The sequence below is a fragment of the Lathamus discolor genome, chromosome 5 (genome assembly GCF_037157495.1).
Source record: "Lathamus discolor isolate bLatDis1 chromosome 5, bLatDis1.hap1, whole genome shotgun sequence".
Taxonomy (NCBI): domain Eukaryota; kingdom Metazoa; phylum Chordata; class Aves; order Psittaciformes; family Psittacidae; genus Lathamus; species Lathamus discolor.
Window position 1 is genome coordinate 113202236 of NC_088888.1, and position 16870 is coordinate 113219105.

At 37.7% G+C, this 16870-nt stretch overlaps 1 protein-coding gene across 2 annotated transcripts in view; it reads left to right on the forward strand.

Annotated features, from left to right (window-relative positions):
• Window positions 1–16870, forward strand: part of MRPS5 (mitochondrial ribosomal protein S5) — a 41236-nt gene that overhangs the window by 13842 nt on the left and 10524 nt on the right. For both annotated transcript variants that reach the window (XM_065682159.1, XM_065682160.1), the window contains 4 exons: window positions 1509–1634; window positions 1938–2171; window positions 7094–7128; window positions 15805–15895. In XM_065682159.1, the coding sequence (XP_065538231.1) occupies window positions 1509–1634; window positions 1938–2171; window positions 7094–7128; window positions 15805–15895 (486 nt within the window). The remainder of the gene's footprint in view (window positions 1–1508; window positions 1635–1937; window positions 2172–7093; window positions 7129–15804; window positions 15896–16870) is intronic.

Consider the following 16870-nt stretch of genomic DNA (forward strand, 5'->3'; position numbering starts at 1 on the left):
CTCACAGTTTAGATGCTGTTTTCAAGCCATTTGATACATTTACATTGGTGGGATATTTTAACCATAAACCTCTGGACATTAGGGCTCACTTGAATGTCTAGAAAAGATAAAAAATTCTTTTCTACACAGACTAAAGCCTGCCCAGGAGTAAATGCAATTCTTGCCTCACAGCACATGGGAACTGTGATAAACGCTGTTGTCCATGGGCATTTCTGCTTGTCTGTAGTACACATTTTACACTTGTCTGTGATACAGCTGAAATATGTATTATATATTTATTATATATTACGTTATTTGTGTATGTAGTACTTTCTAGGCTATTCTGCTGTTGTCTGTCTCGAGGGAATGCTGGTTTGTAGCTTTCTGGCCTTATGTTGTGTGTCCTTCCTTGTGCACTTGCTTTCCTAATGTACTGAGCTTTTGTTATTTGATTCAGGATTGAACTTCTCAAAAAAGAGTCACAGTTAGAGCCATCGAATAGCTTGGTTTGGAAGGGACCTTCAGAACTCATCTAATCTAACCCCCCTGCAATGAACAGGGACACCTTCATCTAGATCAGGTTGCCCAGAACCACATCAACCCGGCCTTAAAGTCTCCAGGGATAGCACATATACCATACAGTTCTGTATCCCACTTTGAAAAGGATTTTTGGCTGAAAAGATGGGTGTCATATCTTTGTATCTTAATACAAACTTACTCAATGAAAAAATAAACTTGGGCATTTAGTGATACCTCTGGAAATCTTGGGTAACTCCTGGGCCTCACCATGTTGTCAGCGTAGTAGAGCTTACCCAGTTCCAATGCGTTTGCCACTCTGTGATCAGGACTCTCGTGTATTAATCTAGCAAGCATGAAATGCTGATGGGAAACTGTAGCTATTTGAGCATAGTTATTTTAATTCCCCTGGTTAAAAGCATTTACTGATTTATTTTTTTTCCTATTTCAAATAAACAAAATCAGTTTCTAATTAGAGAAGACAAGATTTAAACTGCCATAGTAACATTGCCCCTGGGTGAAACATAACAGCAGATTTATGTTGTTGGTTAACTTCTTGTGTTTTGTGGCTTTTTAAAGTAGGCTAATCCTTGGATAATTTTAGGAGTGATTCAAGTTGGCTGTCATTGATATTTGTCCTTGGATAAGTGCTTACAGGTGTTGTTGCAGAGTTCTAATGAATTATTTTCTTCTAATGGCTTGGGAATTAATAACCTTACTGATTACTGGTTAGGAATGTTTGTCTTCAAAGGATTTTCGAAATTAATTTAAAAACCCATGCACCTGGCTGTGTGCCTACCCGATTTCAGTCATGAGTAGAGACCCATCTCTGCACCAGATGCGTATACATAGAGAATCACTTAGCAGGGCAGTAATCCTGCAGCTCAAATCCCAGTGAAGGTCAAACAAGGGTTAACATTTCAAGTTTGGGTGTTTTTTTTTTATGTTCAGCTTCAGTTTCCTATATAAGCTGTACTTGTACGATGCTTATGAAAGGTTTTTTTTTATTTCAGTGACAGCTGATGAGCTGTGGAAAGGAGCTTTGGCAGAGACTGGTGTGGGAGTAAGGAAAGGAAGAGGAAAGAGAAGGAAGAAAAAGCTAAGGAAGAATCTGAATAAAGGCCAGGCGATTGGTGAAGGTAGATTCATAAATAAGGGGCTGAAGACATGTCTTGACCTTTTCATGTATAATGTTTCTTGATTTAATAAATTGACAAATTGCTGTTAATTTCTTTGGTGTCAGAACTGCTTGATGTATTTTTTGTCTTTAAAAAAAAAAAAAATCCTGATTTTTTTAATGTGTCCTTGGATTTGAAATCTAAATTCTGTATCATAAAACACACTTGAAATATTTGAGAACCTTCCATTTTACTGCATTTTTCCAGTGTGCAGCATTTCACTCTTAATCTGGCATAAACCATATTTTTTCTGTTATTTTTAAGGACGTTCTGGATTCCTCTGGCCTGGTCTTAACGCTCCTGTGATACAAGGTGGGAAAGTCCAGGCAATTAGCCAAAGAAAAAAAGAAGAACGAGAGAGAATTCAGTCTGAACTTATTCAGCAGAGGGATACATATGAGAAGAGAAGAAAAATGAAAATTAAGAGGCAGGGAGGTTGGAGTGGAAAGTGTTGGGGAGGTGTCATTCTGGATCCTCCTGACCCAGGTCCTAATGGAGGTAAGAAAACTGATTATCTGTCTTAGTCTTACTTTTGCCTTTCTGATAAGGGGCTTGAAGCTAGTGAGATCAAGGCTTTTTCTACAAATGAAAATTGATTTTGTACTTCTCTTTTTACATGCCCATACATGAAGCAAGGCAGCTAAATCAAAGAACAAGTGTTAACACAAGTGAAACTTGCTAAATCAGTGCTTAGTCTAATATAGCTGTTAGACTGTATGATGTTACATTGTATTGCATTACAGTGTAATGTACTATGCTGTAGACTGTTACAGGAGTCTCGAAGTACGGAAATAGTTTTCTGTTTTCAACAATTGGCTTGAGTGTGAAATATAGCCATGTTTTGGGTTGTTTGGTTGTTTGGTTTTTTTGTAGCTTCTTAAAGGATCCTGTGGGATTAATCAGGCTTTTTGTCCTAGTTCTGATAATGAAATGTGGTTAAAGATGATGTAGTTTGAATGTAGCTAGTAGAATATATTTATTTGCTGCTGGTTAAATACAGTGAAACTAGTCCTGTACCTAGAGTGATGACCTTAACTTTTTTTTACAATGCTCTGATTCAAACCACTAGAAATTCTATAGTAGCTTTGTTTAACATTTAGAAACCTAATCCTTTTCAACTGATTAAATATGGAAATGAGTTGTTACTCAGCTGAGTTTTTCTTGTAATGCAGTTAATGATGCTTTTATGTTTATTGTTGTCTTTCTTTAGGCTTTTCTAGTAAGATGACCTAAGACAGTTGATTTTTATTTTTTTTCCTAGCGCTGTTGTTTCAGGGTTGTTGCAGTCTTGTAAGTGTTAAGCTTGTTCATGGTTTTGGAGCTATTTTTGTCCAGGAATATGTTCTCCCAGTGTAAGCTTGGATCTTGGAACATATGTTGCAGCAAGTCAACAGAAATGGGAAATTACGTGCATATAATCAGAATTATATTGTTGTCTCATCTTGCAGTCACCTTTGCTCCCCACTCTGCCCAATGCTTTGTGTTAATCAATTTCTTTTCTGTCTGTGAATATTATCTGGTTACATTCTATTGGACATTAACTAAAAATTCGGCCATGCTTTGAACTGAGCCATAAGATAGTGAGAGCATTGTCCTTCCTGTGTGATCTATTGCCTTTGTCCATGTAGATAGACATTTTTGTGGCTTTATGCTTTATAAGCTAATGCCATTATTATTATCTACTACTTCTCTGTTCCTTTCTCAGGTTTTCCATTCCTGTAGCTGGTACAGATGATTTTGTGGCTTGTGTCACTGTAGCGCCTGAGATGCATGATTTCCTTCAGATTTACCTTGTGCATTTAAGGAGAGTTTGCCTGCCAATCTGTTCAGATTTTTTTTATTGTCTTCAGTTTTAAGAGCAATTAATTCTATTTTTATATCAGCATAATGCTTTTGTATATAAATGAAAGATTTCCTATCATTATTTCCCATGTTTCATTTTATTACCTTGACAGCAAATATTCCACGGAAGGCAGTGAAGTAACAATGGACTTGACGACTGTCACAGAATCTTACAACTGAAAAATAGGTGATTGAGAAATTAATGAATTGTTCCAAATTCCCCATAATTCAGTGGTGGAATATGTAGGAAGTTGAGAAAATTTCATAGTTCTAGTTTCATACTTTGAACACAAGACTGTGTTGTTTTAAAATTTAAATAGATATTCAAGTAGTTTATTCCACTAAAAGCAGTGGCAGCTGTTGCAAGCAACATTTATGCACATAGGAATTTTATCTTCCGATGTTTTTATTGATTTTGCTTTTGGCTGATACTATTGGTGTTGATTACTTGCATTAAAGTTGGCTGTGTGGAGGCTGTAGTAAAGTTGAGCCAAAAAGAGGAAAGGGTAGTACAGTCAAAATAGGCAAATCAAGCTGTCAATTTATATTACAAATTTGCTTGAGGAAAAGCAGTTTCTGATCACTGTGCACTGATTTCCTTTAAATCTGCAACAAATTTTGAGGATTTTCTGCTCCCCATAGTTCTTTCTGCATCTGTTTATTCAGATAATTAATGCTTTTGCAGGGGATTTGGGACATTGACACTGTGAAGGTGTTAGGAGGAATAAACCAAATGAATCTTTTTGACCTGAGACTATGGCATGTATTCCCTGTTGTCTAAGCAAGAGTTCTGAGGTTCTGCAGTTCAGCCCTTCCTAGTATTCTGATACTAGAATCTCTAGTAATAATCAGAGGCTGAAGATAAACTGCAGCTTTCCTTCAGCAGCATTCATATTTTCCAATGAAAGCAAGTCCAAGAAGCTTGTAGAAACCTCAGTGTTGTTAGCATTCAACATCTGACAAATTCGGTTGAAATTGACCAATATGTTAAAAAGAAACAGATAATTGGGGACATACTGTGATAATATACGCTTCATTCTTTCAGACGGATCTTCCTCCACTGCACCTCTAATTATTGTGCTGACTAGCAGTTGAGAAAGAACAGTATTGTTCCATTGGAAATAAAATCAATTTTCTTCCAAGTTTACAGTATGTCTTTGCAACTGAAGAGGCTTCAGAGAGGGAACAGGGTACCTGCTGATACTCATATACTGTGAGCTAGAAGTCTGCTTCTTGTAGATTAACAGATCTCTAAATTGTGCAGGAATGATTGTGTTTATAATTGTCTTGGAGGTTATGCGTAAATGATAAAGCAGTGTTGGTGAAGGAGTGAGTCCCCAGTTCTTTATCGTTCTTCACTATTTTACTGTTTCCAGCTTTTATCCAAAATCTCACTGTAGCTACACCAAATAAAATAAGTATTAACTGCTTTCATTAACTCTGGTCTTCTGTGTTCCACTGAAATGCTCTTGTTCATGAGATAAATTGGAAAAGCGGGAGGTTGGAAGGATCTCTTATCTGTTCTGCTTCTTATACCAAGATGTTGCATTTTACTTTGTTGCTTTCAAAGTCACTAATTTTTCCCACAACCAAGCTGATAATAGGATACTCCTTTTGGAAAATGCATGTATTAAAATACAGATCAAATATAAGTATGCTGTCAATTGCATGAAAGGAAACAAATATATTTGCAATTTATATTCAGGTGTTTGTGTGGTCATTGGTTTTGAAACAGAAACTCGAGAAAATAGGATCTTTTTGGCACTATCCATGATACGCAGCCTTTTTGCCTGCTTCTCAAAAACAGACTTTGAGAAATGCTGATGGAACTGCTGAAAGCCAAGCCTAAGGGATTTGTTTGCTGACAATTCTTATAGTATGTGTCAGGGTGAAGGCCTATGGAGAGGATCTGAGTGGACCGCAGTTTGCATGGTTTTGTGCTCTCCTGTTTGACTTACTGCCTTTGAAGGCAGTATATGTCATGCCCAGAGCTCTCCAGTATTCTTACTCTTCTCCCATTCTTCTCCCTGCAAGATTGTAAGACATTTCAAAAACGTCTTATTTTGAAGTTTCTTCTAATGACAGAGCAGAAACTTACTAACTTTCAGTGCAGTGGAAAGGATATGTTTACCACGTAGGGCTGAATATGTAATGTACACCTGAACTGTCTGTCTGGTGTTTTATTACCACTGTTATGAAAAGACTTGAAGACAGAGGTGACATAGAAGTGATCTTTATTTTACAGTACAAAATGCCTTATCTATTACTAGACAAAATGGTGCTGTAATTGTCTTTGATTGCAAAGACATTTTTTTTCAGGCAGAATTTGAAATTGAAAGGGGGAAAAAAGGTCTGGCTATGTGATGCATGATTATTTGAAGCGGCTATATATTGGGTTTTTTTATCCTTCCCTTCTTGGTACTTCACAGAAATATGTATTAGGAAATACTTGCAATTTCTTTTAATCCCTGCCGATTGCCTGCTGATACAAGTTTCAGAATATTCTGAATAATATTGGATAATACTTAGGTCATTATGGAAGTGACCCATTTGGTGATTTACTTTTTTATTTTTAACCATTCACAGCCTTTGCTCAGTGGATATGAAATTTGGGGTTCATTTGCAGTTTTAGAGCAGTATTTAGGGAAGGAAGGCAGTTTACTCTGCCAGCCAGTGAAAACCCAAAACATTGTTTTCGTAACATGCTATGGATGGTTATTTTCAAAGCATTTCTGCAGCTGTAAAGAATGAGGAAGAATATCGGATATAATATAACAAAAATGCTTCAGTGTAAGTGGTGAGTTGCAGTGATTTCCAAAAGAAGGATATATAGTTTAGCTTCTGATCAAAATAGTCAATAGATTCTGAGGATGTCTCAGTTTTTCTATCAGCTTTGCTTTCTTTGTGATGTTCAGAGCAGGCAGTTAAATTTGTATGTCTTGCTGTACCATTTAAAAAGTAACTATTTTTCTTCCTGTGTGCTTCTCTGGTTATTTAGATTGGACAGTCCTTGGAGACTGTTTACATCTTAATTCTCTGCATGTATGGTACTTAAAAACATCAGATACTGATTGCAGTTGGAGGTTGGGGTCCCTAATGGAGCACAATGAATGCATTTAGCAGTTGTTATCTCTTAATTATAGCAAGCTGTATTGTAATGACAAGCAGTATTAAACTTTCTGAGAAGTTACCATTTAACTGGATTTTTTTAGCTAGTTTTCTTCACATAAGTGGATTTTAGTGAAGAAATTAATAAAACCCAAACCTATGCTTTATAAATAAGAGCTATATGCTGTTTTTCACTTTATTTCACCTTATTCTAAAAGATTGAATGATTGAGTGAATGGTGTCAGGTAACAAAACATATTTGAGGTCTTTTTAAAAGGAAGCAACTAATAAAGCTCACTTTAGATACGTTTGTTCAAATTATTCTTACCTTTTCTACTTACTGCTGAGATTAATTTATAAATTGCAGTTACATAAAAACTGTGTCCTTTTTAAATTATACCACCTGCAGAGAGCTGTGCTGCTAGATAAGTAATACAAGGAAATGTAATGCCCTATTTTTCTCCGAACAGAAACTTATGAAGAGTTTGAAACAAGAGTCATTGAGGTAAGCATTACAAATCTTTTTAAGGACTTCAGATAATTGTCACTATTTTATATTGAGCTTGCAGTTATTTAAGTATCCTTTGCCAAGTTGATCTTACAGCCATAGGAATTAGTCTGGTATTTTGTATCAACGGTCATTTTTTTCATTGGGGCCTTATCTTCTCTGTTTAGCAAATGATATATAATTAGAAGGTGGTTTTGAGTATCTCTGAAATGGCAAATGCCAGCAAATAAAGCTTTAATGGTTCAGAAACAACCATGAGAGGGAAAACATTACCATAGTAAAAGAGGTAGGGTTATTTCTCAGACAAAACTACAGATAGGAAGTTGTATAACTCTGCCTGTGAAACAAAGAATTAAAGAGGTGGGGAGCAGTTGCACAGGACAGAGAGTGAGTAGAATGGAGATCCCATTTTGTGTGCCTCTCAAGTAATAAAATACTCATTTGTCCTAGATGTTTTACTTATTTTATCTTCTGGGAAAAAATACTGTTAAATTTCATACAATCGATGATGGTCCAGCTCTATCCAGCTCTCACTACAAGGTCACTCTACCCATGAGGAAGTCCACAGTTCCTCCTAATTTTGCATCATTGGCAAATTTTCTTAATGTGCATTCCAATCCTGCATCCACATAATTTATAAAAATATTAGAGTGCTGGCTCTAAAATTGAACCAACTGGTGATTGGCTGGTAGCCTGATGTAACCCCATTTACTATAACCCTTTGAGCCAGACTTACCAGCTAATTGTTAACCCAGTTTATAGACATGTCTAGCCGTATGCTGGACATCTTGTCCATGAGGATACTGGGAGAGACAATTTCATAAGCTTTTCAAAAATCAAACAAAACCCCACATCTGTTGGCTTTCCTTGGTCAACTAGATGGGTGACTTTATCATAAAAGGAAATTAAGTTAAAGATGACTTTTCCCCTTGTGAACCCATGTTGGCTATGACTAATTGTGTAAACTTGCCACTTTAGGGCATTCTCCTGTTGTTTCCTTATGTACAGCTGAAATTGCTTATTAAATTTATGTTCCTTTCAGGATTGTAATCAGAACCTTCATTTGCAATTAATATTTAACTGCTTTATTATTGGACTAGTCTAGCTGCTGCTTGGAGAAAGAGACACCTCTCATTTCTAATTATCATCTGAGAGCCAAGGTCTTAACCTGAATCAATATACATTCTGTGATAGATGCACATCGTGTGTCTTTGCTTAATATGAATATTGACAGGCTTTTATCACTATGAAATTATCTGTCTAGTGAGTTGTTACAGTTTTATATGCATAGAGGTGACTGTTCATCACTTTACTCATTACTACAGCTTCACTTACCAGGCGCCAGACCTCAATTGTCTTTAAACTTTTTTTGTCATCAAAATTTTTTAATTTTTAATTTTTTAGCATTCCAGCACCTGGACTAAGATGAGTGGCTGTAGGGTCCCTTCTGTTATCTTGGCTATGATCACTCTCTATGTTAAAACCAAATGGCTATTTAAGGTCAACTTTGACTTTTCAGAATCTTCTACAGAATGTGTAAAGTGGTGCTGGTAGGCACAAGAACAAATTAAAGTTACTTTAGTGAGGTGTATCTTTTCCATTAGCGAGTGCAGTCAGTCTAAATCTTAAGATAACATTTATCAAAGGATCTGACCTTCACTGGCAGTTCATATATGACATGTATATCTAAACAGACATGAGTATAAAACCTATACAAATGAGTTCGGTATCAAGATTTTTCCTGTTTTCTCAAGTATCTCTAATATATTATTGTCAGATTTGTCATTGGTGCTTAGAGATGACAGGAAATAAAATGAGTAGCAAACTTGCACTTAATGCCACTAGTGGTTTCTTTCAATAGAAAAGAAATAGCATGCTTCTGTTCTTTATTGCATATGCTGATGTGCATATGTCCAGGCTTCTCTGAAACAGCCTTTATAGGATGGCACTATTGGATAAAAAAATCGGTGATCTTCTGGTCATATCCAATTGGATTAGGTGATCCCTTTTATATACCAAATTCCCACTGAGTAATATTTTAGGGATTATATTGGGAACGATAAATGCAATAAAAATGAACATTTATGTGAGCATTAATGAGGTGTCCTGAAGTGCACCATGCACTTTTCATGCATTCTTATTTTAACACACAAAATTAATCTATTATTCTCAGGTTTAAAACCACACAGGTGGTTTTAGTTCCTCTTAGATCAGGAGTACCTGTACACACAGTAGATTCTTGTGGGGTTTGGAAAACCCACACATATTGTTAAAGCTCCTTCAAGTAAATAAGTTTTGGGAGTGGACTGGGCACTATGGACTTTGATGGAGCAGAGACTGTTTGGACCACTTAGCCTTTAGCTTGTCTGTTAGAAAACAACTTGTGATGTTGAATTGCATGGGGACTGCTCATAGAAGAAGTGAGTTTTGTTAATGAGTCCTGCAGTTGGAAGTGCATTCAGTTAATTGAAAGGGTGCATTGCAGAAAAGTGGCTGTTTTGTTACTGCGACATGTCACAACTGACTGTCAGTTGGATACTGTTGTAGGTATTTACTAAATCTGGCCGTTTTGTGCTGACGTAATTATTTGCAGTCAAATTCATTAAACAACAAAATGCTATGCAGTACTTCCTTGTACTATAAAAATTGTTTCAATGCTTTATTGTATCTGAGTAATAAAACAGCTTTTACAAGCAGGCTGAGATTCAACTGTTCTATGAGGTTCTCAAATGTGAACTGAGAAAGAGGAATAGGTTGTTGTTTTTTGGTTCGTTTTGTTGTTCTTTTTTTCGGAATAGCAGCAGCAGCAGCAAAAAGATGTATATTCAAAGCCAGTAGTGAGCCCAAGATTACTGAGTCCTGTAATTTTCTGATAAGTATGAGTTTTGAAATAAACAGATCTTTTTTAGCATTCTTATTTTAAATAGATGGCATACATGATGCTATTTCTGTATGTCTTTTCCATTATCTTTACAGCACTACAGGAGATTAAAGTAGTGTTTGTTGGGGAATTATACTTTGCAGCAAGAAACTGAAAGCCACTTTTAAATTACTGTTTTATGGGCAAAGATACAAAGCCCCTTACTGACGTGGTTGTGCTACTAAAAAGACTGTGCTCCCTTGCTATAAGTGAGAAATTGTTTAATAAAGTGTTTTCTTAATAGTGTAGAAACAGAAAAGCAAACTTGATTTTCCCCTGCTTGTAGAATAGAGTAAAAACAAGGTCAGATTTTCATGTACATTAGAGCTGAAAGTTGTCAGAGAGATAAAGCTAGCTTGAGAATGTTAAGGAACAACAGCAGGGATTGCATATTGGGTTTGTTTCTGGCTTTCCTACAGACTGTTATGTTACTTAGAGTAGATGACTTGAGCTACCTGTTTTTTCTTTCCCTGCCAACCTGAAGTCACATTTCCTGTTTATTCATACATTACACATAAGAACTTCTGTGAATAGAACTGGAGGTAGTATTTACTACCTTGTTTACATTTAACACAATGTCATAATAGTGGTAAGCAAAATTTACAGCTGTAATTGATATATGCCATTCTTACACAAAATGGTGCTTTCCAGTTAAAGTATCGTCCATCCTCAGATAAATCTTTATTCTATTTTTCTCCAAAGTCACCATGGTAATGTAGTGAAAAAAGTAGCTTCATGATACCCTGAATTATAATACTACTTGCCTTGTAGTGCAATCAGAGTTAGAAAGTGAGACCTAATAATCAGTAAGGGTCGAAAGTGGCCCCTTTGAATGTTTCATGAAGGGGAGCATACTCTGGAAATTAAACTTTATTTTATGAGCTTACTAGGAAGGACCACAAACACGTCATACAAGTGCCTAATCCCCTTTGTACTGACTAGCCTAACGTGAATTCACTAGTTCATCAGTTAATTCATGAGGTTTCTGAGTCAAAAGTTCTCTAATTCATAACTTGTAACTTGTGCAGCTGTGAGTGAAATAGTTGCTAAACAGCAAGAATTCTCGTCCTTGCTCCTTTGTCACAGGGGAAACATGAAAACCTCAGCAGTCCACTGCTGTCAGATCCATTTCAAAATCTTTTTGAGTAAGCCAACGTACTAGTACCATCCAGCTTGGAAGTTTGGTCTGTACAACTGCTGTGAGCTGGGGGATTCTGAATTTGGCTGCCTGGCAGTCAGTGTGCAAGGATGATCACCGCAGGTGATGGTAAGCTGCAGGTGACAGTGGCTGCATAACGACCTTTAGCCCTTCTTCCACATGATGTTCGTCTGTGTGTTGCTTTCCCTTTGACCTCATGGAGCTGCTCTCAGCATACATCAGGCCTTCGTATGAGCTGCATGTTAACCAAAATCTGAGCAGGAGCATTAACTTGCCTTAGAAACAGTAGCTCTATGTTGGCATGTGGAAAGCAGAGATAAAAAAACATTGGTTTGTTGGGTCAAAATGATATGAAGAACCTCTCTTAAGTATTCCTAAATGTCTTGCCACAGAAATGTATGCAACTGTAGGGAATATGAACACAGAAGAGAGTTACAAACTATCACTCTGCAGTCCTTTGTTCTGCATCCACTGGACAAAAATAAACTGTCTAGCTGCAGCAGGGGATTGTTCATAGGGAGTATAAGACCATAGTTTCGATTTTCCATGAAGTAATAGAAACCCCACAAGAACATATTTATTTTAAGACCACAAAATTAATCTTGGTAGATTTGCTACTTGTAACAAAAAGAATATTCCTTAATATGTGGTCTAAACCCTTCGTTTCTTTTTGTGAGTCATTGGAAATAGTTTTCTAGCTGTTGTTTTTGCAAAGGGTGCATTAAAAAAGGCTCGTGAAAAGGAAATGATGCATGAAATTACAGTGTCTGAGATCCATTGTTTGACATCTTTGACTGAAAAATCATGTGGTAGACAGGATACTGTCTGAGTAATAATTTATTTCAAGTGAGATATTGGCTCAAAAATACTTCCGGGGTATTGGAGCTCTAGATTTTGCTTTTAAAACTACAGGAAAGTTTTGTGTTCCCTGGATGATACTGACAGTGTCTTTAGACTGACAATGAAAATTTCAGACAGTTTCTAAGATAGCATCTGAAGCAACCTGTCAGAGGAAAGAACGAGAGGTCAGAGCTGTGTGCAAGAATTCATTTCTGATATTCTTGGACTTCTCAAGTATTTTGTCCTACCTCTGAAGTAGCATTTGGGAAAGCTACCTTACACTGGTTCTGTTGATTAAATAATTAAATCTTCTATCTCTTTTTACCTCTCAGCCTGTATGGATGAAATAATTGGCATTTGGAACATTCAGAAGCTTTTAAGTGAGTTATAATTTGGCATGATGATGGATCATCATTTGAAAAGGAAACAAAGCCATTTCTGATGTAGTGTGGCTTTGAGCATGCATTATTGTGGGGTTAATCCAAAGGATCTGTACTCAGATGTGAGCTGCAGTATGAAGCCACATTAGACAACATGCTGTGTCAGTAGGGCATATGAGCTGTCGTATTTTTCCTAATGAGTTATGTAACAGAGACTTTCACACGTGTGACGGGAAAACTGTCAGCACTAACTGTAGTTTAGTCAGTAGTTTCTCTGCAGATTGGGCTCATTAATTTGGATGAGAACTGCATTTGGGGTTTATCCCAGAGCTGTGATGACTCAACCTGTATGAAAAACACTTCAAGTGCCTGGTCAAAAACTTTCATCTGTTTTGATGAGTGAGTGGTAGAGGAGTTCAGATAATTTTCTGTATTGCAGTTTCTCCACTGCCTTGAGTACTTGAGGGGTGGACGTACTGTGAGCAGGACCGCTGGTTCTAATCTTTCTGCTTCTCAAAGGTTATAGCTACCGAATCAAATTCATCAAGAGAAAATCATTCTACTTATGACCAAGATGTAGAGAGTACTTACTGTTGGGTTATGTGGTAAAAGACCTCTCTGCCCACACACAAAGGAGTGCAGGGGCAATAGCAGGTAGAGGAACCCAAGTAATACCCTACCAGCACTCCTCCCAAGACCATCACAGGAGAGCTGTAACTGCATTGGTGTCTCATCTGCACAGACCAGAGGATAACAGAGGCAGGCAGGGGAACCAGAATTACAGACTGAGAGAAACAGACACGCTGTTTGGCTTCTCCTGAGGCTGCACTGGAGTAGCCTTTGCCCCGTGGTCCAGCGATAATATCTGTTAAGATGAGGCTTTCCAGAGCATGCTACAGACTATGGGGGGGGTTACTGCTGAGGAGTAGGGGACACATTTTGGGATGCAGGGGAAGAGCATTTCAGTATTACACAAGATGTATGGGATGTCTGGGGCAGGAACCAAAGGGAGAACAAGGGAGAGATCTAGGTGAATTTGCATTCTGACCACTGGATAATGGATGCAGGGCAACAGTCATTTTGAGGTACTCTGTGATTAAGCTTGAGCATGCATCTGTTTTCAAATTTAAAGAATTGTTGTTAAATCCAGCTTGAGTGGCAATCTAGTAAATAGGGGTAATTGTGTCTTAGTTTCAGTCACTTTTCAGAGGCCATGCTGTTTTAAAAGTGTCACGCTGTTTCATTGTATATTAATTAATTCCAGTGCAGTTTAATGATAGGCTTTCAGCTGCATGCTTTATTTTCAAGATGGAAGGGAAGCATTGCTGAGCATCCAGAAGAGCATTGTTTATTTGATGGCATGGGGCTGTTGCAGGGAGAATCTAAGGACAGTGTTGTTCAGTAGTCATAGCTGTCTGTGTACATGATCAAGCTTGAAAGGCCTTCACAGTGTTTCAGGAGAGATTCAGTAGCACTGATTGTGATGGGTGACTGAACACGTTTTCCTTCAGAGCTGCTCAGAAACAGCTGACAAGTGCAGTTTTAGGAAGCCTTCTGGAGAAATCATTGCATGTGTCTTTATTGCCACCATCTGGAAAGGGAGAAAAATAATTCTTGAGTATATTTCTACAAACATCACGTCCTTTAATTTTGACAATACGCATGCCAACTTTGGGGTTTTTACAAGAGCTTGTTCAGATTGGCAGTGGAAGACAAAAAATATGTGCAAAACAAAAAGAGTATGCTCTTGATGATCCTGGGGAGATCACTCTGCTTCCCTCTCTTCTTTCTTTCATAATCATTTTGCATTTTCTGTAAATAGCCTATTTCCACAGGCACTTTCATCTTAGGGGGCTTGGTTTTTTAGCCTGTACTTGTAAGCAGTAAGATTGCAGAAATAAAAATAGCTCGGAATAAGCCATTAGCAAAGATGATCTTTCTTTAAAGTGCTCTCCAGAATATATGCGCACCTTGAATTTAACACTATCTTTATTTTAATGAAAGCAGGGTGGATTTTTTCAGAAGTGTTCATTCCTAATCTGTACCTTGTGGTCTCAGTGGAATTTTTTGGGGTGGGAGGGGGTGTTTGGGTGGGTGGGGGTGTATGAATTTCAGGAAGCATGTTTAAGCCATGACCAAGTATTGTATAATAGCCTGCTTTCAGATATAACAGTACAACAAGACTGTCTTACTGAAGAATTACATATAGGGCAAAAGGGGGCACACTGCTTAATTCATGTATCAGTAATGCATGTTTAATTTAGCTGTTGTGATAAATTATGGAAATCATATTGAGGCTTCAAGAAAGTAGGCCCTGATGCATCTGAGAGAAAGAAATGAGCCATTAAGTAAGTTGTATCTTGTGACTGGTAATTCTGAGACACAGTCAAGCAATATCCAGTATGTTATTTTATATGTGTATGTATTTTTTTGTATACTATGCATATTATATTACATTATATGTGATAAATGTATATAATTTATTATATACAGTATATTATCTGCATATGAAAGTATGTATCTATATGTTAAAAATATATTCAATTATGTAAACAAAGCCAAGGACACTAGAACAGGAGCCAGTTGGACAGGATCATGGGTGACATATTAGGTCATTCAGGGTGGGAGACTATAATGCAGTGACTTGCCTCTAGTCACATACGGGGAGTCTGTAGCAGAGGCAGAAGCAAATTTAGGTTTCCAGAATGCTAACCATAGGGCCATCTATCTCCCCAGTTGTTGTGTCCCTCCACTCCAAACTAAATAGCATCTCTTGCTTGAATTTCTTGCAGAGTTTCTGAAAATATTTCTAGTTCCAGGCATGGAATACCATTTTCTTCTTCCGCTTTCTTAAATGAAGTCTTTTTAGCAGCTGTCATCTCAGTAATGAGACTGCCTTCTGCAGTCTGCAAGTAGATTTCAGTGCTAACTCATGTTAAGCAACAACACGCCCTGAATAGTTCCTCTGAGTGCTTCTGAATATGTTAAAACGTGAGGGGGGCAGTGAGATATTAATGTCACTTCCATTTTTTTCCATGTTTTTTCATCACAGTTGAAATCACATGTGAAGCTCGCAGCAGTAGAACCATTATCTGTTGTGCAGCTAAATACAAAAGAGAATATTTTAATGGAACTTTTATTGAGCTAACTTCTTTGTCTGAGTATAGACTTCTAGCAGCCTTTACATACTTAATGCCTTGAAGCCAGTGTGCCACCTGCAGATGACAAAGTTTATATTGTATGGCTTCATCACAGACCTCTAATTACTTTTTGGTAAACTGAATCTCTTTAAAAACAAACAAACAAACAGAAAGAATTGGACTGTGCCATCACAAAATGCTTTGTGGTTTGGTTTGTGTTTTTTTTTTCTTCAGGTGAGAAATGTGTTTTCTATGAATGCGAAGGAAGGCAGAAAAAAATCAATACGTGCCTTGGTGGCTATTGGAAATGGTAAAGGAGCTGCAGGTATGTGTATCTACTGTATATAAAAGATACCAAGTTAATCACTGTTTGTGGTAGGAGCCAGCAATGTGCTCTTGTGGCCAAGAAGGCAAATGGCATCTTAGGGTGCATTAGAAAGGGAGTGGTTAGTAGGTCAAGAGAGGTTCTCCTCCCCCTCTACTCAGCCTTGGTGAGGCCGCATCTGGAATATTGCGTCCAGTTCTGGGCCCCTCTGTTCAAGAAGGACAGGGAATTGCTTGAAGGAGTCCAGCGCAGAGCCACAAAGATGATTAAGGGAGTGGAACATCTCCCTTATGAGGAGAGGCTGAGGGAGCTGGGTCTCTTTAGCTTGCAAAAGAGGAGACTGAGGGGTGACCTCATCAATGTTTACAAATATGTGAAGGGTAGGTGTCAGGATGATGGAGCTAGGCTTTTTTCAGTGATATCCAGTGATAGGACAAGGGGCAATGGGTGTAAACTGGAGCATAGGAAGTTCCACGTTAACATCAGGAAGAACTTCTTTACTGTAAGAGTGACAGAGCACTGGAACAGGCTGCCCAGGGGGGTTGTGGAGTCTCCTACACTGGAGATATTCAAGGCCCGCCTGGACAAGTTCCTGTGTGATGTACTGTAGGTTACCCTGCTCTTGCAGGGGGGTTGGACTGGATGATCTTTTTAGGTCCCTTCCAACCCTTGGGATTCTGTGATTCTGTGATTCTGTGACTTTGGGAGGCAGGGTGACTTAAAGGGACTTTTAATACTTAACAAAAAAAAACCCCTTTTTTCTACTGCGCAATATTGAAATATCTGTGAGGTTTGAGTTTCATCTGTAAAAGTAAGATTTATGATCAAACTATGTATGCATTCATTTGGACGCTATGTTTTGTATCAAAAGACCAAAGAAGCTAGATCTGCAGATTCGAAATGAAATGATTTTCATTCAGTCTACCTTGACATTGTTGGACTACAGTTAGTGAAAATGGTTGTCACATCCTCTGA